The sequence below is a fragment of the Numida meleagris genome, chromosome 2, assembly GCF_002078875.1.
Source record: "Numida meleagris isolate 19003 breed g44 Domestic line chromosome 2, NumMel1.0, whole genome shotgun sequence".
NCBI classification, from domain to species: Eukaryota; Metazoa; Chordata; class Aves; order Galliformes; family Numididae; genus Numida; species Numida meleagris.
In genome coordinates this window covers 17,327,967-17,353,545 of record NC_034410.1, presented here as the reverse complement: position 1 = coordinate 17,353,545, position 25,579 = coordinate 17,327,967, and the positions used below count along the sequence as shown (strand labels likewise).

The following is a 25,579-nucleotide window of genomic DNA, read 5'->3' as shown; positions in this document are numbered from 1 at the left end:
TAACAGTGAAAGTTGGGAGATAAAGCTCTGATCCCACAGTCTCTGGTAGAAACACTGATAAATGTGGAGCATTTAGAAACCAAAAGCCATAGGAAAAGTTTTGCTTCACTTAAGTCCTGTGGCCATAAGGATAAATTCTCCATACGGTACAATGTCCCCTACATTTTCTAGTTATAAACAGAAAGTCAAGACTTAAAGAAGGACCAACAGATGAGCAAGAACATTTCGTGAGTAACTTCTGTCACAGGTGGGGAAGAAAGAAATGAAACTGCACGTCTGCAAGCTGCAGCATGGAAAAAAAAAAAAAAAAAAGCAGCGTTACTGACAATGCTATGAGCATAAGCCAAAGCCACGTTTCCCTCTATCACATAACCTCAGCCATGGAGTCGAATCCAAGAAATTGCATCAGCCAGATACAATTTCTTCCTCTGTAACTCTCTGGGGTGGGGGAAGACTTTTTTCAGAAGTAAACAAAAAAAGTAATAATTTAAAAAAATAGTGGTGGCAGAAATATTGCAACATTATTTCTGAAAATCATAGCTAAGCACTACTGACCAAAGTAAAAGAAACATTTGCTGCAGGGCAACGAAGCTGCGGAAACAGGAAGAAAGGAAGGAGGGGACTAACATACGTCTGTTTCCTTACCCAGCTCGCCTCTACCCATCAGTGCCACACAAATCCTGAAATCTGACAGAGCTCATACATGATATAGACAGCAATGGGTATTCTGAGCAGGTGAAGATTTGGGAGGACCCCAGCGGCTCCCTGCAGCCTCTTCTCTCACTGTGCCCCAGCTTCAAGCACTTTACAGAAGATGAGCGCTTGCCCAGGGAGAGCTATTCAGTGCTGCTCCGCACACATCTGCCCATGTGTGGCCTCATCTGCCTGTCACCACACGCTATTCAAACATGTTCTGAAGACGTGGTTATTTGTTTTGAAGCACCAGAGTTCATCAATAGCATCGTTCACCTTTGTGGTATCTTTAAGATAAGCATGCATTACTGTCCTTTTTTTTTTTTTTTTTTGGATTGCAAAATGAGACACAGCTTTCTCGGGTGCTAATTTTATCACAGATAGGGTTCTTCCAAGTGCTTACTATCAAACAGCATTCCATACTTTCAGGGCAGACTTCAATCGACTTCAGCTGCAGCTGCAAGCGCTCGCTACTTCTGCACAGAAGCCCCCAGTATCTCAAATTATGCAACCAGAATTGCAGAGCACTCAAATCAATTAGTCACCACTTGGGAAAAGTTCCGTTTAAACGACTCGCCTGGCATCACATAGGAATTCTGTGGCAGACAGAGGAACAGAATCCCGTCCTCAGGGGCACTTTCCATCTGACTGCCTTACCCATGGAATCACTTCTTCCTGCAATCTTCCCCCCCCACTCTCTCTGCACCCTCAGCACCTACAGGCTACAGTTTTTGCAGACAACTGCCTCTTTCAGCACACAAGCCTGAAGCTGCACTGGGGCCAGATCTTTCCCTAAGCTTGAATAAATAAAGACCACGTGGGATATAATATAGTGAATTTAAAATCATCGCAATGAACAAGCGCAAAGAAACCGAATTATGATTTGAGACATTCTGAAAACTGTCATTCCGTAATTTTACAGTCTGTGTTCCCACAAATTTGTCAAAGTCTTGAGAAGTGGCACTACAGCACAGGATTTTTCATAAGGCTGTGGTAAGAAATAGCAGAAAAATCAGTAGATTCTATAAGAAAAAAAAAAATCCAACCCGAGCATAAGCAGTGGAGGTACGCTTTATAATGCCAACTTAAGAGCAACAGTGGTTTTTCTCCCCTGCAATAAGCCCATGCTCTCTGAAGAATCACTGACTCTAAAAGGTTCCACTCAACTGCAGGACAGCCTGGCTAGCTATCAGCGTGCCATTCCAAACTGCAGATCTTCAGACAAACCTAACAGAGATGGGCTTGCTCCTGAGCACAGCGGAAGCGTGCACTCATGTGGCACCAGCACAGCAGGTCTCAGGGGCGGGGAGCCACCAGCCAGCAGGGTGGGCGATCCCAAGCCGCACGGTGCCCAGGCAGCTGCTGGCCCTCCTGCAGGGCTGGCTGCGCTCTGCCTCCAAAGCCCCAGAAGCATTTCCCGGGCACGTTCTGCGAGGCATATGTATTTTTATCATCTCAGACAAAGAAGGACAAGACCCAGCACCTTGCAAAATCTCTCAAGTATAATGAAAGTAATGAGATTCTAAAAATAATGGCAGCCGCATGAGAAACAGGCTCAGCTTTTTAATTACCAATTTCGTTAAGGTGCAGCGGAGCTCTTTGTTAATAATTCAGTATTACTGCTCCACACGTGAGCACACTCCAGAAGTACAAATGAAGACATCTACTTTCAGACTACTATTTTTTTTAATGAAAAGTACCGGGAATCTTGTCAAAATATAAATGGAGGCACAAATAACCCTGCAGCGCTGTACTGCTGTGAAGGGCTGGGCAGCACGAAGCAATGCAAGGCGTACTGCTGGACCTTTGTATCACCTCCACCTCCTTTTATCGCCGCGTTTAAAATAAGTCATTTGTGTAAGAATTAAAAAGCCTCGTGTACCCTGGAAGACAAACTCTGTCAAGCCAAATAAACATGAATAATGTAAGTCTTTGATTTTAAAAAAGGGGAAAAGGAAAAAAAAAAAAAAGGTTAAGAATGTACTTGCAGTTATGCTTTCGAAACGTGATTTCACGTTGTTTACATTGGATGGAGTTTTCCTGTACTGTACAAAAGAATAACTTAAAATAAAGACCAACACAATTCCCACATGGATCAATCAAAATTTGCATGAAATTAAAGCAGGATTTTACACGTGAACATGGCAATTCCGCATGCTTCTAGAAACCCCAGGACTCACACCCATACTTACATGGAGTTGGATACAGCTGCTGCAGAACCACGTGGAGAATCACAGCCCCAGATCGATGATGGGGCACGAAGCTTTGATCCAGCAGTATTTACAGCCCTCGATTCCAACTTAAACACCCGTAATTTTCCACCTTTCCCGTAAGGTGGAAAATTCAAGGCATCTTTATTAGCAAGACAATTTTACATACGGAGAACAGTTTATTTTACCCAAGAAAAATCTTTCTGTTTATATTTGATCTTGAGCTGCAAAAAAGAGTCTCGTTTGAAATGGATTCTTAACATAGCAAGTATTTATTCCCTGAAAAACTGAAACGAGGGCAATTTTCATAATCATTCCGGAAGGACTTTACAAACACATATACATACATTCCATAATGTTTTCCTCCTGAAAGACTTTCCACGCGCACCCTTTTTTTTAAACAAGTCTGCTCTGCCACTCGTCTCTTTTCAACTAATAACGCTCGATGACACCAAGCGAGGGACTGGGGGAGAGCAGCAACTCTCACAAGTATGGGAATGACAAAAGGGATACGGCCCATCAGGATGCACAACTGTAATGTTTCTTATTTCTCCATCAGTATTTGCACCAACTGAGTGAAAATGAAAATATTTTTCAAAGACAACCACTCCAGGATATTTGTTCAGTTAATCTTCAAGTAAAACCAGATACAAAAAAAGCTTTAGCGGTAAGACAAAAAACAAGGACATTTCTCCCTTGCTTTCTTCACTGAAAAGGTCCATGGAATTCTTTAATTGGTCTGAAATTTAGGCAAACATCAAATAAAGGCACACAAACAAAACGTGGCTGCTTGCTGCATTAATGTGCTGCAGCACAATGAAATTAAAATTCTGAAGTGCTCTCACGGTAAAACAAAACAAAAACCTGAAGAGTTAATACTACCAGCAAGTTCTTTCTTCAAGCTTATTTATTCTGCTCTCATTAAACACTGCAGCAAGAGATGCTATTGCACAGTTTTATATCATCAGATTTTCATGAAGTAAAATAAAATCGTTTTGATGATCTTTCCACAGAAGGGGAACTTCAGATTATTTCCACCCATTCACAACCAGTATTAATTAGTGTATCTTTTCCATCGCTATGAAAGAGTCAAAATGAACTCCGCGTTAGTGCCCAGCCTTGCGGTGCGGCGCGGCATTTTACTTATCAACAACAGGGTTTGGCATTGCCCACAGATGCGGAGTTGATTCTCTGTTTGAAATCCAGTAACGTTCATGACAATTTAGTCTACGCACCGGCTGCTAGTTTTTGCCATTTTACGCCTTTTCCAAGAACTCGCTTGTTCCTTCAACCAAAACAGGAAGTAACAGTTTGAGCTCTGCTCAGCACACAAAGAAAAATAAAAACGCCATCAAAAGCTTTTGGTTTTTAAAGCCATCGAGCAGCCTCACAGTTTTGATGATAACATTAGTACAAAAATATACACGAGAGAAAATTTCAAAGCGAGAAGTCATACAAGAAATGGAAGAAGCTAAAGGATTTTTAAAAGATGAAAATGAATGTGCTGTCTTTAACAGAGATGAAACCTTTACCATTACCTGCAGCTCTCCACCAGGTAATGAGACACAACAACACACTACTTCTGGAGACCTGCTACCTCGGCACTATTTGCAGAGTTACATGTGCTTATGTTCTTGACAATCACCTAGAAAAACAAACCTTAATCTGCACATACATGTGTACTCTTTCTGTATCTGATTGTTGGCAATTATGCCATTCAACCTGGCAAGCAGACAGAGCGAGATTAACGCGAACTTCCTACAACAAATTGATTTCATGTTCCAAATGCTCTGATAATGTTGGTAGTACCTTTCAAATTTCAAATTCCCCTGAATCAAATAGCAGCAGCTGGAAAAGCATGCACTAGCTCTTTTTAAAATCATATTCAACCACACCAGCTAAATGCTTCCACCAACATGAAAATAAACGCAACCAACTTATACCACATGATGAAGGAAAACTTTATTGTTTTCTAACAACTTTTATTCAGATCAGCACTGGTAAGAAACTCGTTTCAATACCACTGATGAAGAAATGCCTCAATTTCACAAGGCTTTCAGCCAGGCTTACAGGCACCAGCTAGTACACAAAATGATGTGCTCAAATTCTTTTTTAAAAATAAGAACGGCAACTGAAATGAAAGTAAATATTTGGAAACTCCCATGATTTTTTCTTCCTATTTTCAAGCATGAGCTTACGCAGTATTGCCTTTCATAGAACTAGAACAATCCTACTAATAATTAAGATATTTAGTAATTGCACAATCATAATTTGCTTTTTCAGTATTTTCTATAATTAGTTACAGGCTGCAGTTCCACAAAAGTCAACAAGCCAACTTCTGCCTCCTGTATTCAAGCAAAAACCATAACTGCAAAATATCAGCAATGTGGATATTAAATGAACGAGTTGCATCAATTCGCTTGCTATTATCTGTACGGATTTTTTTGATACTCATTCAAAATCACTTACATGTCAAAGACACTGCATGAAATTGAAACCTTAACTAATGCCAAGGTTTGACCCAGGATCCAAAATAAATCTGCATGTACAGACCCTTGTACCTACACAAAGCACCAATTACTTCAAATAAGGTTTTGTCTGTGTACTGGAGTCCACCCATGTGGAGCCAATTACTATAGCGGGGCCATTATATGGTTCATTTCCCCATACCAGCTTGGCAAGAGGTGTACATGGGTGTAGGAAGTGCGAAAGAGCCTTCGCTAATAAAGCGCCTCAAACACACATACACGCATTGCAATATCTGATGTTACAGCACACACTTCTTCACAAAGACTGCACCGTGCACAACAGGAAACAGTGCAGGGCAGTTTGGAATTTGAACATTATTTTTCACATTTCACTTTCTGGCCCAACAGTAAAAAGATTTTAAAAAATCAAATTAATCTTACAAAAAAAAATCTTGAATAATTATGCCAATACTTAATCTGTATAACATATTTCTACCAATACCCAAATATTCCAAAGAATGTTGAGACACAGTAGGATCTGAAGAGTGAGAGAAATATCAGACTTGCATACTATCCTTCTGGAAGGGCATGATTATAATAGCAGAAGCACTGATTTTACTTATTGATCACGTCTGGTATCATTCCATTCCTAAATGGTTAAGTTGCTGTTTGAAATAATTATTATAAATAGGAGCAAATCACTTCAATATAAAAATCTCTTTCCCACTGGAAGAACTGAAGCTCCATCTAGAGGCTTTTCTTCCTCTACTGTCATTTGTGGTATATGTAATATCACCTAGAAATGCGAACAATATTAAATGTCAGAGGCTTCCTTTGTACCTCCTCTTTTGTTATTCATATTGGGTCTTGCCCTGAACCTTTGCCTGGCAACACTAGCTCCTTCACTGCCATCAAGTGGTAAGAAGCCAAAACTGAGCTTAAACATGTAAAATCTCAATAATCAGATTACACGATCACTATAGCGTAGAGACAACCATAAATACAGAATACTGCAAACCTTTATGGCTTGCATCACTGAAGTTCTGGTACCTCTGCTCTACAGCATTCAGAAGCCTCACACAGCAATTTCAGTAATTATTTCCAAATATCCTTTTGTAGGTTCCATTTTTGTCTTGAATTGCACACAATAAAGATCTATGTCCACGTTCCTCATCATCATATTTAGAACAAAAAGGTCTCACTGTAAAAAGAAATTTTAAGCAATAACATATGTCATACTTTACATTGGAAAAATACCAAATTTGGCTATGAGAAGGAAAACCACAATGTAATTAGAGGGAATAGCACAACCATCTCCCTAGCCCCAGCGTTGTCTACTGGCAGCATCTCAAAAGAAAGGGCAAAACGGCAGTGGTACATCGCTCCGGACGCGTCTCATGCAGCAAGTATGCAGCTATGGAGCCTCTTTGTGGCTCCACAGCTGAGATCAACTGCCAACAGTTGCTGCGTCAGAAGTCTCAGTGCTCCACAATCGACAGCGACCTGCGGGGAAACGAACACAGACCACACCGAAAGCTGGGACATGTCAAAAACTGGGAGGGTTTGTCCAGATAAAATAAATAGGAAACAAAGCTAATAAAACAACAGCAGAACGTAGCGACACTGCAAGAGCTTGATGACACCGTTATCAACCCGTGGATGGCTTAGGGCACAGCTACTCCCATGGACACCCATCGCTTCCACATACAGTGCTTCAAATTACAGCAATCCCACAAGGGCTTCCCATGACTTGAAATATCTCTGAAAGAAACTTCCTAGCCTATGAGCTGCATTCATTGCCTCTCCCTATCTACTGTCCCATGCACACTGCCTTCTTTCACTGGGCTTTCCCTTCAGCTGTTAGCCAACTGGCTATGCTGTACATGACAAAAGCTGACAAAGACTGCTTGGCCTTGTCCTGTTAGAGAGGACAGTGGCTGCCACACACAACAGAGCTTAAGAATTCAACTTCTGCTACAGAAATTTAAACACGGACAAAGCAATAGTTCCTTGATTAAAATATACTGAAAAAATAGTATCCTCTATACTAGAGGTGTTTTATTCTTATCAGTAAATTCTTTATGGGAAAAAAGACCTAGTGACATACTCCTCTCAGACGCTGCGCCTAGCAGGGCTCAGACACACCCAAGGGCCGCTCACAAGGAGCCGTCTGCCACAGCTGTACCATGGGGAAAGCAGCCTCCAGAGACCCCATTACCTACATGGGAAAGGGGGGGTTAAATACCTGGCTGTGTGCTGGCTTGGCCCAGGAGCCCAGCTGCACGCCCAGAGATGCTGATGTTACTCCAATCCTCAGACAGCTGTCAAAAATTCTCTTTCCCAATAACCTTTGGTATAACACCTATGTATCAAAGTTGGGACCACATCAAATATTTGTTCATGAATGACAGCAGAAAGCCACAAAAAATAAAAAGCACAGATTATGAAACTTGGGGTTATTATTTCTTCTGCAACAATGAGGAAGGAAGAATAGGATTGTCACTGACATGGAGAAGTGAAAAAGGATCTTCAATAAATGACATGAGTAAGATGAGACCAAAAAAATGAAAAATATGATTTTTTTTTTTTTAAAAGCGAGAGTATAAAAATGGGAACATAGAGAAGAAGGACCGTAGCAGCCTAAAGTCACGGGCAGCATGAAGCTTGAGGTGATGCAAAGTGCCTGCTGCTTGGCAATTCAGTCTTGAAGCCAACACCAATTTCAGACAGAAACTTTAGTTACAGAAAGTACAGAGATTAGACAAAGAGGCTGTTTGAAGTAATTGAAGTGTAAGTTAACCAGGGTGCATACAACCACTCTAGCTCCTGAGCTGGAAGAAAGGACTGAATTTATGTTGGGCAGTGAAAGCCACAGTAAAACACAACAGCTACAGGAATACATTTAAAAACCAACAAACCAACCACACGATAAAGAGGAAAGATGACCTCCAAGATCAGGAGTGACAAACAGAAGGCACTGGAGACTTAAAAAATAATAATGAAAATAAAAATCGTTAGTTCTTCTTCCTGAACTACATGTTCCTCACGCTAATTGCAGATCTCTCAAAAGCATGTACTGAATACAAGGGTAGGAAGAAGTACCCAGAGACAGCATGTTCTAACAGTTATGGTATCTCTGATCGATAGCTGTAGTTCTTAACGAGGGAATGCAAGGAAAGAAAAAAGGAGTGAGAAGACAAGGCACAGCATATACTCAAGCAGGACTGAGAGTACTGTCAGACTGTTTACTCTTTCTACCTCTGAAAAACACAACAGAAGGAAATAAAAACCTAGCACAACAGCCATGGAATTTGTCTTCAAAGAAAAGAATACTTATTAGCTCTAGGGGCTGCACGGACAACCACCATGAAATGCAGTGTAGGAGGTTCCTGAGGTATTTACAAAGCCTTGACAACACAGCATCAGTCGGCTCGGCGATGCTCAGCTGTGGCCACCAGGACCACATCCACCGCCCTCACTGAAAAGCAGCACTGTGCAGCCCCAGCGACAGTCTGTCCTGGCAGACAGTAAAGCTCAGGCACAGCAAACAAGAAATATTTAGATAACTGTCTCATTTGCTATCACTATTCTGGGATTGAGAATTTGAAGAGAGGAATTTAATTTGGAGGACAAAGTAAAAAAAAAATAAAATTCTGGGATACCCAGCAAAGACTGTAAATCTTTTGTCAAATACTGGATTACTCTAGAAAATGATGGCCTGGTGGGCAGGTCTAAGCAGATCTGCTACAAAGGCTAGGGGGAAGGCAGGAACTGTCTTTTCTGGCCACGGTATCAAACTGTTGAGGTGCAGCCAACTGGCACGTAGGGCCCTCATCCATCGCTCCTGACAGCAGACAGGATAACCAGCACCCGGTAAGGATGGGATACCATAAATTCAATGACAGGATCTTAGTCTGTTAGGAAAAACTGCAGAAGCTATGGGAATGCATCTTACATACTTCAGAAGTGAAGAAATTCAAGTTTTACAGCCTTTTGTTTTCTTTAGGACAGAAATTTAAGAAGATCTCATGCCCCCAACTAAATGTCAGATTTTCTTTAAAAAAAAAGTACTTTAGTTCTTCTTTGTTAAAGAGCTGAACTGTAAGGATAGCAAACACAAAGAAGATGAATGAAATTCTATCTTAGAAAGAAAACAAGACACCTGTAGTCAATGTTAAGCAATGTTGATATTCACAAGTGAGAAGTCGACGTGCTGCAGTGCAAAATGGCAACCAGTGGGAGAGCACTTTAAAACAAAAAGTGTCCCAACTTATGTTCTATTGCTTATTTCTATGTCTTATTTTCAGGTACAAATTCAAATAAATACAAAGAAATATTTCGTACTGCAATCTTTAAAACGTCAAGGTTTAAAATATGACATAACATCAGGAGCGAAGCCTCCTATTAGGATTCTAGGATTTCTACTTCAAGTGTATTTCTCTCTAGTCTATCCCTTTTATAGGGAGAATGTAGTATTACCCAAACATTTTGTATTTAAATACATTCTACTCCAACTAACAACTTCAAAGCCTGATGGAATTCAACACCATGGTTTTACCACAAAATTGAGATAAAGCTAATGCATGTGTGATAAAGATCAGCTGCAATACTAAATAATATTTAACTGCACTTATATATTTCAATTTGCTGTCACACTGTGACAAATTGGAGCCTACTCAGGACAACCCTAGGAGGTCCAACTATGATCATAGCTCGAACTAGAGAACACTGACCATCAACCTCTCTCCTCTGTACCTGTCTGACCTTAAGGACATCTGAACTCTGCACTGAATACAACGTACCTACAAAACTGGACTTCCCAGAAAATGTAGCCCAATTTAGTCTTTCATTGCCCAGTACTAATTATTGTTCTTTTGGGTTCTCAATCTCTCAGTGCAGCAATGCAGATGATAACAAAGAGCCAAGCCTCCCCCAGATTTGCATCTCTTGACATTAGTCAAGGCGCACAAACAGCACGGAAGCAAGGGGCAGGACTAGATCCAGGGTTTAATTATTTTAGGTAATACCTACAAGCATGAGTTTATCCTACGTTATAATCAGGTCCCTGAAAAACAGACAGTTTAACCCTATTTGGCAGAATGGGAAAATTGATTGTTTACTCCAGAACTGTTACCAAACCCTTGAAATACTTTATCCAATAGAACTACTAGCTTTAATACGCTAACTTAAAGTTCCTGTGCTTCAACCAAGTTGCCTGGTGCAAGGCTTATCTTGGTAAGTGTTAAACAACTGTAGAAGTGATAGTATACCATAAAACTGTCTCGTGACTTTTTCTTTAACAGTTCACTGCTAGCATTTGATAAAAAACACAAAAATTGACATTTTCACAGTGATCAAAAAAATAAAAGCAAAACCAAGTTCTTACTTAAGCCAACAGTAACGAGCAACAACACTGCAAGAAAAGGGCAGTATCACAATTAGTAGAAACCAAATAAAGTGATCTCACTGCACCCAAACCGATAAACTTCAGTATATTGCAGTAAGAAGCTTGCTGAGAACTAACTTGATAAAACCATAGAATTAGCAAGGTATAAAGCTATCATCATTCTAAAGGGAATGAGGAGAATCGTGAAACTAAACAATACAAACCCAAGGCCTCCCTTTTACCTTCTAAAAAGAGAACTACTGTCCAAGACTGAGGTTAGAGACTTAGTGCTAGTTACTAAAGCAAACAAAATTAACAGAAACAGATGATATATTCTAGAATTCCTTCAGAATACCTTCAGAGGCCTGAGCCTCTGAGAGAACATGCTTAATCACACATGAGCAACAGCAGAACAAGAAAACCACACATTCGTGAAGTGAATGATGACTAAACTGGCAATTTGCTGGCTTATGTGCCAGTTCCCATAGAATCAGTTGAATACACAGCCAAAAAATTTGTAGAGCTCACTGACCCATCAGAGCCTTGCATGTACAACAGTAAGGGGACAGAGAGAGGATCCAGTAGGCATTGGATGGACCAATTTTGAGAATGGTTCTGACAATGTTGCACACTGCAGATCATCCAAGAAACTAATTTGCCACAGGATAGGAGGAAAGAGTCTTACAGATAGAAGTTTAATGAACGGAATACAAAAAGCAAGGCTCAATAGCCTTCAGGGCAAATATGAAGGCAGCTAAAAGGTGTTCTGCTGACGATAGGTGCTGGGACAGGCAGTACTCAGTACATTAAGTGATGACATGAAGAGCGGAGCACACAGTTAAATCTCCGAGTTCAAAGGTGACATATGCATTTTGGGTAGGCACTAGTGAAGGAATGCCAGACTGAGTGCACTGGCTCCACTGGAAGTACAACTAAGCCACGCTTACAGAGCAGAACTTGGAGCTGGCAGCTCTACCTGTCCAGGAGGGAAGCAGGTTTTGCATGCAGAATTAACACAGCTTTCTGGTTAAGCACTGAGTATTAACACAGCAGCCAGTAAGATTTACTAAACGGATTACAGCATGGAACTCTGTTCTGTGTATCTGAACCTGAACACAAGCCAGTTATGTTCTGTACTTAAAAGTGAAGTATAACTTATGTATGGAAAAGGTTTGTTCTTTTCTCATCACTGTAAACAGCAAAATACAACTGAGTGGCTGACACCTTCCAGCTGCATTTCAACTGATACAGTCCAGCATCTGAGTTCACAATTTTGTTTTGAATATTGCTGTGTTCGTTTGTAGTGTTGAAAAAGTAGTGGAGTACAAATGTACTTTTTATTTTCTTTTAAAAAGAAATGGAACAAACTACTGACAACACACATTACAAACTCAGAAATATTTTCTACTCAGCAGAGAGACAGGTTTGTGTTGGAAAACTTTTATTCAGAATTTTTAAACAACTGAAAGAAGAGCTTGAGATTTGATATTTCCATTGAAGAAGATTTCAAACAACTCTTAGAAAGAAATGAGAAGAGGCTCCTACATAGGTTGAAATTTTATTTCTTGCTGTAACATTGCAGTTGCTTAGACACAAGGCACAATAAAACAATTACTGATAAACTGTCTCAAAACTTTAAATGGCATACAGCTCTTCTGCTCTGCTGTCAGAGCATATATGTTCCATAAGATAACACTAAATGAATTAATCACTGACTATGAAATGGTGATTATTAGTCTAAATCAGTTTGAAACATACTAAAACATCGGCCAGTCTGCAGACTCATTCATACAATGTGCCAGGGCTCCGTAAGACATGGATATGGCACTTAGGGACACGGTTTAGTGGTGGACAGATAGTGTTAAATGACAGCTGGACTTGATCTTTGGAGTCCCTTTCAACCTACATGATTCTACAATAACAACAATTACTGCCCCTTAAAGAAGGACTACTCATCTCAGCGCAATAAGGCTACTTCACAGCTTTCTCACCTGCTTATCAGCACTGAATGCTTCTTCAACAAGCAAAAGCACTTCATGTTGTTTGAGACAGTGGCATTCCAGAATTATAGCCCACGGATGAAGCCAGATTCCATTAGTTCTTCCTTCCTTTACTCTTTAGTCAGAGAAAGACTGAAGAGTGACATTATTTCAGCAGCTTCTATGCATCATCTTATTTTTTTCCAGCCATGCCAGATTAACACTGAGAAGAATCTCAGATTTAGCAGAGAGACTACATGAATTCTCTTCTGCTCTCGTTCCACCACTCATTTGCTTGACACCAAGAAGAGCAGCTTCTAAGGCCTGCGAGTCAAGTCATTCAAGAAATTTGCAACTAAGCAATCCGTTGGATGAGAACCCAGTAACTTCCAATATCCTGCTACAAACCCTACTGTAAAGTGCTACATTCAGACTGCTGATTGCAGAACTGTACTGCCACATGCATTAGGATTGTTTACAAATCACTTTTATACAGAGCTGTAACATCCAAACAAGGCTGACAGTCAAGCAAACAAAAGCGGGGGGGAGGAGGTGTAATAATTGAAAAAAATAATTGAAAAAAATTGAAAAAAATAATTTCAAGCTTCAGAGAATACATATATATACACACACACACACAAATGTTTAGGGATCCAACACTGAAAGAAAAAAAAAGCCCAAGCTTTTAACTGGCACAGCATATTGCTAAGCAAAAGCAAGAACACTCACAAGCACATCAAAAGCAAAACTGCAGGCTTTCAAATGCTGCATGAATTTCATAGTCCACTAAGAGACCATGGAAAACAAGCAACATTTTGGGTATACATTAATTTCAGATATACATTAATTTCCTCTATTTATTGCTTTTAACACCAGCCGTGTTCTTACAGAAGAAAACCCCTTTGTCATTGCTCACACTCTCATTCTCCCGGCTCAGCTGCGCGGCAGCATCGGTGCTCTTTGTTAGCAGCTCTGCCGACAGCATTAGGAGCACAGATTCATCTGAAGGACATTTTTAAATGCTGAATGGTCAATTTAAATTTGGCCACGTACTGAAGTTAAAATAGCATCACATATGCCCCTAAACCTCCCTTAAAATTGTACTTTTCTCTAGAGCTGATCAGAAAAACATGTTCCTCTGCACTGCAAAATGGCTCTGGTTTAGATGCCAACATAGGCACATACAGGAGAACTCCAGCAAAGGAGAAAAATTCAGAACAAGCATAAGACATTCTACAAGCAGCAGAGGCCACCACAGGTTACCCTCAACAAGAAATTGGTTGTTCCTTTCAATGAATTGCTAATAAAATACAGAACTTATAGGAGCTAAACTAGTCCATTTTTTATTCCTGCAATTTGAAAACCAAGCTATTATGTGGATACATGCTTAAATGACTAGCAAAGTGGAAAGCATGTAAGAGAGGAGCAGCTACAATATTGCTGCTGCTGCAGACAAAATTAACAAGCAAACAAGCTCCCCTTATTTCAGCCCTTTCACAGCACTCTGCATACTGTTAGCTCCCCCAGTTCCCAAACACAGCCATTTGCTGCGGTAATGCATCTGTCTCTCTACAAAGCCAAAAAGAAAAACATAAGCTTAAAAAAAATATAGAAGTATTACATAAATGAGTTGTCTGAGAAAGTCAAGAGTAAATGTTTAAAACTACCTCCAATGGTAAATTCTGAAACAATTTGGTGTCTTTAAGAAAGCAGCCAACTACAATCAAAGACAAAATAATAATAATAATAATACAACAACAGAACAGATTTCCTTGGACAACATTTAAGCAGAAAGTTAGAAGACAATACAGCAAATGCCTTTACTGGAAACAAGAAGTTTTACAAGTCTAGAAGTCTAAATCATTTTAAAGTATTTCGGTTGTGAACAACAAACATCAGTGTTATTCACAGGAACGTGTGAGTGTGCTCAGAATGCATGACATAAAGCAGCAGCAGCTTACCTGGGAGTTTAGCACTGTTTAAACATAAATAAACACAAAACCCCATATCCTGCATCATCCTCAGTTACAAATCTTAGTACAGTTGTCACAAGTGGGCAATTCTCTGGGCAATTCTTCCAAGCAGAAGTTATTTCTGACAGTCTGGAGCAATAGAGATAATGAAACATATCTTTCTTCTTTTGGACCCAGAACTCCAATTCCAGGACAAACAGTGCATTAAAATCTAAGCCTTCCAAAGCTACCAGGCCTCCTAACATATATTCTGAACACAAAATAGAAAATAATCTTAACAAGTTTCTGAATCAAGACTCTGACCTGTTAGATGTATTTCATCTGTCCAACAAGTTTCATTCCTCAAATACAGCAGTGAGACATTAAGCTGCTACATGGGACATCGTGGCACAAGACTTCCAGAAGTTAGAGTGCCAACTATCATGCAAAGACAAAATAATCTTATAAAACAAAGTAAGAAAACCCTAAAGCTCATTGTTTTGACACAATTATCTCAAGAAATCATGCCATAACTGCAGGAGCGTGAAGCTCTATCTTAGTAGATCAAATACTTCCACTGCTTGGAAGACTGAACCAGTATTACCAACCTAGGTTTTCTCTGAAACATTTGCAGATGACTTTACTAACACCACACCCACATTTGTTACCCTTAAAAAGCATCAGGGAAGAGAACTGCCTTGAGCGATAGAAAATAAATAAATAAATAAATAAATCTCAGGAGTGTCGTCACTAGGAGGAAGAAGCAGACTGCTCAGTTTCTGGACTATCCCTCCTTATCCCCTTCCCTTATCCTGCTGGCGTGCACCTTGCCAGCTTGGGGAGACAGAAGGCTGTGCAGATAGGCTGGTTTTGCTGAGGGACTGAGAGCATTCCTTGAATAGATACGGCACTCCATCACGTGTTGGTAATATGATAAAAGCCATGTAATTTGTCATGGGGCTCATTTCTGGTAAGGTTCTTAGAAGGCAATGCCAAGAGAGAAAATTGAGCACAAGTCATAAGTGATAGTCTCAAAGGTGCATCTACCTCAATTTCTTAGCACGTAAAGCTAACTTTTTTATTGTTCCCACTGACTGTGCATCAGGAAGCAGTCCTGAAGTGGATGACGTGGTTTCCTTTCAGCTAGAGCTGAACTGTGAGACACATACTGGGAGCACAACCAGCACACTTCAGCACAAACAGGCACCAAGTCCACACAGCCAGCCTGGAACGAGTTCAACAACAGAACTCCCTGCAATGCAAACAGTACGGGCATCAGTTCCTTGGCATCAGGCAGGCATTCTGCAGGCACAGCCCTGCCAGACTGCACTGCTCACTGAGGTAACACAGCTCTTCTGTTCCAGGTCTCCGCAGGGCCTACAAGACCAGCACTACCAGCTCATCTGGAGGCATTGTGGCTTCCCACAGCCAAAAAACCCAAGGCCTCACACCCCACAGCTAGCACTTTCTGGAGCTGCTTGCATACTTGTGGCTCACAGGCAACAGGACTACAGTTGGGTACTGTACATGAAGTTGTTCCTGTGCCACGCTGTCATCTAGCAGATCCATGGTCTGGCAATGATGTGGATACAGCACTCCCAGCTTCTCCAGTAAAGCCACAAGAACGATTTAGATTTGTTCAAAATAAATCTCACAAGAAAGATAAGAACATTAAAGAAGAGACCTCTCAACATTTTAAGGGGTTATATATTTACCCACAGTTGGTCGGCAAGTCCCTGCCACGTGTTAGCTCTTCCTCAGGAATCTCAGGTGCCAGGGACTCCCCTTCGGTATCAAAAGATGCTTGGAGGAGCGTTTGCTGGCCCTGCAGAACTCCCAGTCCAAATCTCCTCCCTTACCTGACTCCCAGCAGCACCCATAGCCTCATTCAGAAACTCCTTGGTCCTAGCTGAGACAGAACACACTGCTCTGCACTGGCAACACAATCCTAGCAACACAGCTCATGTGTTTTTAACACATCTTCATTGAATCAGCATGCTACGGTTCTGTTAACACAAACAAGCAGCATTTCCCAAAAACTTTTTGATCAAAACTCTTGTATTGTAGAACTATGTCACAAAGTTTCACAAGGCATCAGAGGCCTGTAGCGCTTTACTTACTGCAAGCCAAAACCAGTAAAGGAGCAGGTAATTCCCTTGAAACCATATAAACAGTTCTAATCAACAGCATACTTCAGCATGAAGTTGAGAGGCTCAACTGATACCAAGCTGATTCACCCTGAGCATACCGCATTTATGTAAGTACCAGCTAGCAAAAGCTGCAAGAGATCATACAATTAACTTGATCTGTGCTTATAGCTTCATACGAGCTTACAGTTCTCCAGATTTCCTGGAATTTTACCCAAAAAGCTGACATCATTTTTGCACGTTCTCATTCTCAGGTAACAAGATGATTTTGTTACCAAGTCTGCACAGCCTCTGGTTAATTCAACAACTTCCTCTGAGTTTTTGTATGAATACTCTCTGGTCCTCATCCTATTGTCAGTGTGGAACTGGCCATACTGAAGTCATTACTGAAGTGTTTATTACATCTGATCTGTCAAGAGTTTGATTCTCTTTTCCCCATTTGGACACAACTTCAGTAACCAACTGAGGAACATGGAAATTTGATCTTCTCTCAAGTCAAAGGTTAAGTTAATCTCCACATTTTACTAGGTCAAACTTTACAGTGGTAACATTTTAAATGTGCCATTCAAGAAAATCACATTATCGATTTAAGAACAACTGAAGAAATACAAAGGTGGAACAATTCAAGAATTGTTCAAAACAGAGGTAATAAAAGTGTAACAATTTAACTCTTTGCTATATATGCTATATTATTATCGGATCCAGTGGCTTAACAGATAGATTGTGTCCTTGTATAATAATCAGATACTTCATAATCCAGGTAGTTAGCTTGGGGCCTGGCCAGTACCTTCTCCAGAGGTCCCTTCCAACTTCACCATCCTTTGAACACCTGTAGATTTCTCAGCCAACCTCAGCTTGAGGTCAAGTACTAACAACAGTTACGGGAATAACTGAGACAGTTAAAGTCTTACTCTTCCTCTGTCATTCCATTTTTAGAATAAAAATCATTTTCATCAGACCATCCTCCATCTCAACCACCGATGCTGGAAAACACACCAGCAGCAGCATTTGGACCTAATGCTGTCAGTGCTGGACAGCAGTTACTCATCAATGCCGTAAGGCTTCTAGGTAATTTGGCCCTTAAAAAGGCAACATGCAGAACTCTTAGTCCAGTGAGCAGAGACTTGCAACAGAAGTCACTGCTTTCCAATTCCAGGGGAAAATCCAGCAGCCAGAGGCAAGAGTGCTACAGTGCTTTCCTTACCTTGTCAGATGAGGTCAGCATCAGCTTCTGACACTGCATGGGAGGTATAAAGACATGAAGTACAACAGAATGCCAGCACCATGATTGCCCCATCAAGAGCTAAGATGCTTTAATGCCTTACGGATGTATTGGAGTCATTCCCTATAATTTTTTTCCAAGCCACAAGGTGACACATTTAGAGAAAAGCAGCACCGTGATACACTGCTGTTAGTAAGCATGGCCAGGTATCTGCATCCTAGACAGAACTTACATCCTGCTTGGTGCCTCCTTCTCGCACAAATACATAAAGGTGGAAGGGATTACCAAGACAGTACAAGGCAATGTACACAAGGAGGAATACAGAGACGGAAGAGGACATAATAATAAAATAACTGATGAATGAGAGATTATGAAACAGTCCACAAAGGCTATATTCACACAGTCTCTTGTCCCTCTTGTGCTAATGTCCCAAGAAGAACACCTGAGCATAGGGGAACACAACCACCAACACCAGAACTACAAAATATTCTGGGTACTGTAGTCAATGGCATACCAACTCATAACAGTGACATACAAAATAACCAGTAAGCTCCACTAAATCAGTTTTAAAAACAGCAGAGAATCTGAAGAAACATGAAAACAGCAGAGACATTTGGTAAAAGGATGCTTTGTTTTAAGGCATCCAAGGCAGGATACCCAAGATTTGTGCACTCCCCAGCCCCACTACAGGACCAGCCACCTTCCCCATACCATAATCCCAACCAATGCAGTGATCCAACACATCAGTGCAAACCAGAGCAGACAGAGTCCTGCTTCAGATCTTCTCTGAAGCACTGGGACAGAGCAGCGCTGGAGGAGCAAGCAGCAGGAGCAGAAGGACCTGGAAACCTATACAGCTCCTTCCAGCACTCACCAATTTCTATTAAAGCTCAACTTCAACACTGCATACTCTATTACAGTAATCACAGGGGTATTCTGCTACACCTGCAAAACACAGTTTGCCATGAGCTCAGGATGCCATGACACATGTCCAAACAGCCCATTGTTGTGACTAACAAAACCTCCCTTAACTTCAGCTTGCACCTTCCCAACTTTTTTCCTGCTTACACACCGCAGAAGATTCAAGTTCTTCATTATGATCTTCTACCATCCCATAAAGCCTGAGCAGAAGTACGAAGCAGCAGAGAATCCTCTTACTAAAAGTAACATTACATTTTTTCAGTCTTACTGTGCACAGTACCTCTTCAGCCATGGACAAAAAGGTCATGGAGGATGTCAATAGAGAGAAACATCGCTAACTGAAATGAAACCAAATTCTGTATCCCTACATTACCTAAACACTAAAATTGCCTTTGAGGAATTAAACCCCACGTTTTTAGGCCCACAAAAGTAAACCTTGTGCAGCAGTGTTTGCTGTGCTGTACACGTGATGATATTCCACAGTATTTAATGCCAGATGCTTACGAAGGAGTAAAAGAAAGAGATGGAAGCAACTGCATCTCCCAGCAACCACTGTACAACCACAGCTGGCAGTTCCCAGAACTGGATCCCTACATTCTGCAAACTCCTCCCTCTCCTTACAGGCATGGCCCTAATGAAACACACCTGAAGACACAGTTATTATCCTCAATAACTGTGAGGACTGCATCAGACTGGACTGTAAGCTGCCAAGGAGGCCGTTTGACCAGCAGCTTCACCCATGAGATTCAAAGATATAGGTGAGATACCAGACACTAAATGCCTCTTGGGGACTGGTGAAGTAATGTTATAAAGAATCCATATTTAACTCCCAAGGAGAGGAATACTGACTGGAGGGCAGGTCACTGAGGTGAGATCCAGTGAGATGCACACAGAGCAGAGCACCCAGAAGACGAGAGAGGGCATCAAGTGGGGTCCAAGACAAAGGACACGAGTTGGGGATGTCAAGGGGCAGCGAAACTGGCCACAAGAAACCTGGGATCGGAATGCTGGAACAGGCGTTCCTATCGAGATCACATGAGCATGGAAACTAACTGGAGGAACATGCCACCACAGCGGGAAAGGACCACAGCCCTCCACACGGCTCGCGCGAAGGAAAGCGGGAGCTGCAGCCCGTGGCGATGTGCAGTGTCACACACAGAGAAGCGGCAGATGTGCAGAGCGGGGGGAGGCGAGGAACGGCGGTGCGCGGAGCTGGGAGCCGGCCTGCCTGCAGGCACGGGAGGCGGCGGAGCAACAGGCGGCGCGGGCACGGCTGGGGGCGGCGAGAGGCAGCGGGGCCGGGCCGAGCCGGGCAGCAGCGAGCCTGACAGCGCCGGCAGCCGCGCGGGGCCGGCGGGAGCCCGGAGCGAGCGGGGGGAGGGGAGCCAGCCACGTTCGGGCCGCACGGAGCGCCCGGGACGGCGGGGCCGCGCTCCAGGAGCGCTGCGGGCCGCGGGGCCGCGCTCACCTGCTGCACCCCCAGGAAGTCGTAGAAGTTGCGCGGCACCTCCTCCACCAGGTCGAACAGCTCCAGGTCTCCGCTGTCCCAGGCGCGCCCGCGGGGCAGCAGCAGCGCCAGCAGCGCCAGCAGCAGCAGCGGGCGGCCCATGGCCCGGCGCGGACGTGGCCGGGCGGGCGCAGCTGAGGCGGCGCGGTGCCGGCAGCCGCGGGGCGCTGAGGGAAGCGGGTGGGCCCGACCCCGTCTGGAGCGCCTTGCCCGGGCCAATCGCCGCCTCGGCAGCGCCTGACGTCGGCTGCCCCGGCAACGGCGGTGCTGGCGCAGGCCGGGCGATGGGGGCTGGGTGCTGCGGCCCTTCCCCCTCCCCTTCCTGCCTCGGCCTTTCTCCTCCTCCTCCTCTTTCTCCTTCTCTAGCGGGCCCGCGAGGGGAAGGGCATGCGGCCGGGCTGGCAGAGGTTGAGTGCTCCGCGTTGCCGCTGCGCGAGGGGAGAGTCAGGAGAGCGCGGTACCGGCCCGGCCCGCCGCCCCTCGGGGCGCTGCGCGGTGTGCGCGCCGCGGGCCGTGTCCGAGCCCTCGGTGCGTGCGGTTTCCGTACCCTGTCACACCCCGAAATCGCTGCAGTGCACCCTCCTAGCTGCCCCTCCTCCCCCCTCCGGGCTTCTCGTGCTTTCCTTGCTTAAACTGATACTGGGCGAGGCACTGAATGCTGGCTTCGTGGCTCCACGGTTGCCGTTGCCCACGTTAAATCTCTTGTTCTGTTGTCGTGCACACAGGTGGGCCCCTCGGAACACGCACAGCCCCCTCAAATCCGGGCCTCATTCATGATGAGTTGGAGAATTTTCTCCTTGAAAAAAGGCAGGAGTTTCAGTCATCCTGAAGATTTCCTTGGTTTTCTGAATCAAGTTCAGGACATGTATATTCCAGTTTACAGAAATCCTAACTGCAAATCTGACCAGTGTCTAAACTCACCCAAGAGGAGATAGGCTCCACTTAAACCTCTACACAGTATAGTGCTGCTCTGGGTACTCCATTGAACAGTGAGAGGCAGCTTTAGAAATACACGCTGCCTAACTCAGAATAAGGGCTTGAATCAACCATAGAAAATGTACATGCTCATGTCTTATCATATGTATCATAACCCTTCTCATATTCTATGACTAGCATTTTCCAACCCATATAGTCTCAAACACTGTCTTCTTTTGAAACAGTTCCCCTTTGAATAAACTACTTAAATATTAATTAGATTGATATTTAAACTCGTGTTTCCGTATCCCATATGCATGCCCTCTGGGCTGTTAGGATCATGATTCTGCCTCTGGCACTGTTTTCTGAAGAGACACCTAAACCCACTTACCAGGAAATGATAATTTAACCAACATCTGATGGAGGCTCTTTTTTTAATTCATTCTTCTCGAAAAGGAGCACTTAACCGTTAATTCTGATCATCTTAAAAAAAAAAAAATGCTCCTTTCACTTGATCACAGAGCCAAAAAAAATAATCCTTTTGCAGAGAATCATAGAGTCATGAGAAAGTCATGGACAATTTAATTTATTGGTTGTTTTGCTTTGCAGGAGTCACTGAATCTGTTGTAGATTGGTTTCTTTCCTCTTAATTATTTTCTTCATCTGCTCTTTTTTGCACACCACAACTCATAGCTTAAATTCCCTTTGCTGCATTGTTTGCCTATGTTCCTCTTGCTTTCAAGCATCAAGCCTTACTGCGCGAAAGTACCGGCTTTTGTTCAAAAAGTTACCCTGAGGATGTAGCACAAAGCTTAAAGGTGTGAAATACCTCCAAAACTGGGGGCAAATGAAGAGCACAACAAGGTGGTATGATTTTTAAACGAGGTTAAAGCTTTATTTATTTTTAATGTGAGATGAACAATACTTCATACCCTTAGTATTTTCTTTCTAAACTCTCCTTTCTTTGTGCCTCATTCTGTAGCTGCCATTAGGTGCTTCATTTTGCCTCATTAGCTTCTAAGCCTCCTCAGTGAAGTGGATCTAGTATGATATTTGAAGTACCGCCATATTAGTGTCAGTCTCTTCACATTTTTCTATTTTCTTATTTCAGTCATAAGTGGTCAGTTTTGTCTTGGTGAGTCACTGAGTCCTTCCCCCTTCTTAAGAATTTCGATTACTGAAAGTCACACCAGACTTCCACGATACAAAGTAATGCAGTTAAATTAAAAGTCTGTTCTCTCTCCGGGTTTCAGAGAGAGCCTTGAAATGCCAAGCAAACATACACCAGTTCAGCAATGGTTGCCTTCCCTGTGAGCCTGGAACAACATATGTCAGAAATTTCCAGTGATATGGGCCAAGACTGCCAAGTGCGATGACCAAGCTAAATCTTGGTACTGTGAACTGACACATGCAGGGAAAAACATAGAAAATTACACACAACTTTTTCATTGTGCTCCAAAACTATTCATGTTGAGAGGTATTATTACCTTTTCTTTTTTTCCAAGACATATCTGACATTTAAATGGCTGGAGGATCAGAGGAAGGTTTGTTATTGCACACCACATTCTGCATGCAGTCTCCCCAGTGGGGCAGCTTCTTTGTTTTAACAACGTTGGGAGCTGTGGAGGTGAATGCAGTGTTTCCGTTCCATGCCGTGACGTTTCTCTGCCTGCACACATAGGCAGGTATCACTATATCAGCTCTCCTTAGCAAGCTGTAAGGACAAGAAACATATACAGGAATATCATTTGTTTAAATAAATCTATGTTCCGATGCTAATTGACAGCAAGACATGAGGCCTGAGGCATGAAGCAATTATTATGACTGTTTTTAACACCACTGAAAGACCAACATACTTTAAAGCCCAGCAGGCTTCACACAATCATATTCTGCATGGCCAAACAGCCATTACTTTGGTGTCTCCAATGAGCAGAAGACATCTCACAGGAAGAGCTTATCATCCATTTTTTTCCTAAAGATAATCCTTATCTCCAGCAGTTCACAAATTTGACTGCTCTGCAGTCTATCCCAGTTTTCTCTCCTGGCCGTTTAGTTTAGGTGCTCTGCAGGTTCTGCACTGTGCCAGTAGTTTCTGTGCTAACAAAGCTGGCTGAAGGATTTCCTGTGCACTGCCCCAGCCCCGCCACTGGTTCCCACCTCTGTGCTGCACTCGGCTGTGCTAATTCACCTATTTGTGGGCCACATTATAAATCAAATGGCTGAAATGATCCAGGTTCAAAAAAAAAAATAAAAAGCTGTTCACACACATGTATATACACATACGCACACAAAAACTCAGATTTATTTCAGTGATCCAATTTACAGCACAGCCCAGAAACAGCTGCATCGGCACAATCAAGGGCACAGCGAGCTGTGATGAAGGAGCCAGAACAAGAGGGCATAGCAGGCAGGAAACTGCCTGGCTTAAACTGGCTTTCCCACTGGAAATAAAACCTTTGTATAACTCTACCCTGAGAGCTCAACACAAGCTGTTCCTCAAGCAGTGGGCTAAGCAGAGCGCGGGCAGGAATGTTCCTTTGCAGACGGCAGGAGAGCTGGAGGACTTGCACTGGAAGATAGGGTTCTGCAAGAGCAGAGGGCGAGATGGCAGTAACCTTGTTCTGAGGTGTTTCTAAGTGCTCTGCCCTGCCAGGCAAGCAGTCTGCCAGTGGGCTTCTTAATGTATTTTTTAAAGCCAGATCATCTCTCAGATCCAGTCTGGAGTGCAGCCACAGAGACATAAGTCAGAATAGGGTGGAGAATGACGGAAGGTAACATCCAGCATGGAAGTGGGAAAACGGGGGGGAGTGGGCTCACTTTATAGCAACACTACCCACTGAAATATTTGTAAGGAATATGCCATTTGTGTGGACCAGCTGTTACCTTAGGCCAGACATAAGTCAAAGTAATGAGAAAGAAATGTGGGAATGGAAAGAGAAACAAAAGCAACACAGCTAAAAACTGAAAGCCAACTCTATTACGGTCCATCAGACATGAAAGAATATTATTTAGGAAATAGCTATTTAATGCCTAGTCTGGGCAGCTCAGCCCTCTCTTTTAACTATGTTACTCTTCCCCCCCCCCCCCCCATATTACATCATTAGTGCCAGTACCAAACAGTCCCTGCATGAGTGTGCAATTCCCAGTCATGATGTTTTCCAAAACAAAAAGCTGCCTGAAGGCACATTAACACCATACAACATCATCATTCTATGGGACAGAAAAAAAGTTTCATCTTCCAAATACCAGCCGTATCCTAGTAGTGTAAGTCAGCATATGAAAGGTTTGATCATTATAAATGGCCTTCTTCCAGCATAAATGCATCATGTCTTGCTGTGTGACTTAGCAGTAGTACATCATTGTATTTTAATACATATTTTCCTGAAGAAGAACTTCAACCTGGGGAAACACTATCTTGGGAAGAAGTTCAGGAGGCACAAGAATTAGAAGACCAAACAAAATCAGTGACTAGAATTATACCATCTTTTTAAATAAGATACTCTCAACATCTTTCAAAATGATTTGTGGCTTAAACTGAAAGTGTATAACTTCCATGTCAATTTTGTTATTACTCTTCCAAGAACAATATCCTGGTGCTCTATTCATGTATGGAGATGCTTGGCATACTCAAGCTGAAAACCCCAAGACAATTTTTATAGAAAGATACAGGTCTTTTAATATTTCTATTGAGGGACCGTTATTACTAGTCTCCCAGAATGAGAGCTCTGACTGTACAAATGATACTACTAATCTCCAGCATGTGGTATATCTAAAGATATTGTGCATTAATACAATAATCTCAGCCCGTAATTAAGAATGCTGGAGATCAGGTATTCTCAGTATTCTCAGCACAGTATGTTTTCAAGGTATTTGTGTTCAACTCAGAAACTAAAAAAAAAATAAGAAACATATTTTGAAATACAGAAGATCTCATACCGTTTTTGAATGGTGATATTGATTCCTTTTGTTCTATTCTGCAGTGGCAGAATCTGATCAAAGATCAATGAAGCTTGTTCATAACAGGATTTTCCTTAATTACGCTTTATACATTTATTATCATTTAGCAATTTACTTGTATTTACCAAAGCAACTAATATCTTTTTTAATTTCAAATAAACTTCCTAAAAGTGCTTTTTAATATTTTAAAAATTAATTCACCACCAGGGGGCAAATAACTAT

At 42.3% G+C, this 25,579-nt stretch overlaps 1 protein-coding gene across 1 annotated transcript in view; it reads right to left on the bottom strand.

Moving 5' to 3' along the window:
• The window catches only part of DNAJC1 (DnaJ heat shock protein family (Hsp40) member C1), a 93,914-nt gene extending 73,255 nt beyond the window's left edge, over nt 1–20,659 (bottom strand). Inside the window, exon 1 of the mRNA XM_021387940.1 lies at nt 20,447–20,659. Within this exon, the coding sequence (XP_021243615.1) occupies nt 20,447–20,587 (141 nt within the window). The 5' untranslated portion in view covers nt 20,588–20,659. The remainder of the gene's footprint in view (nt 1–20,446) is intronic.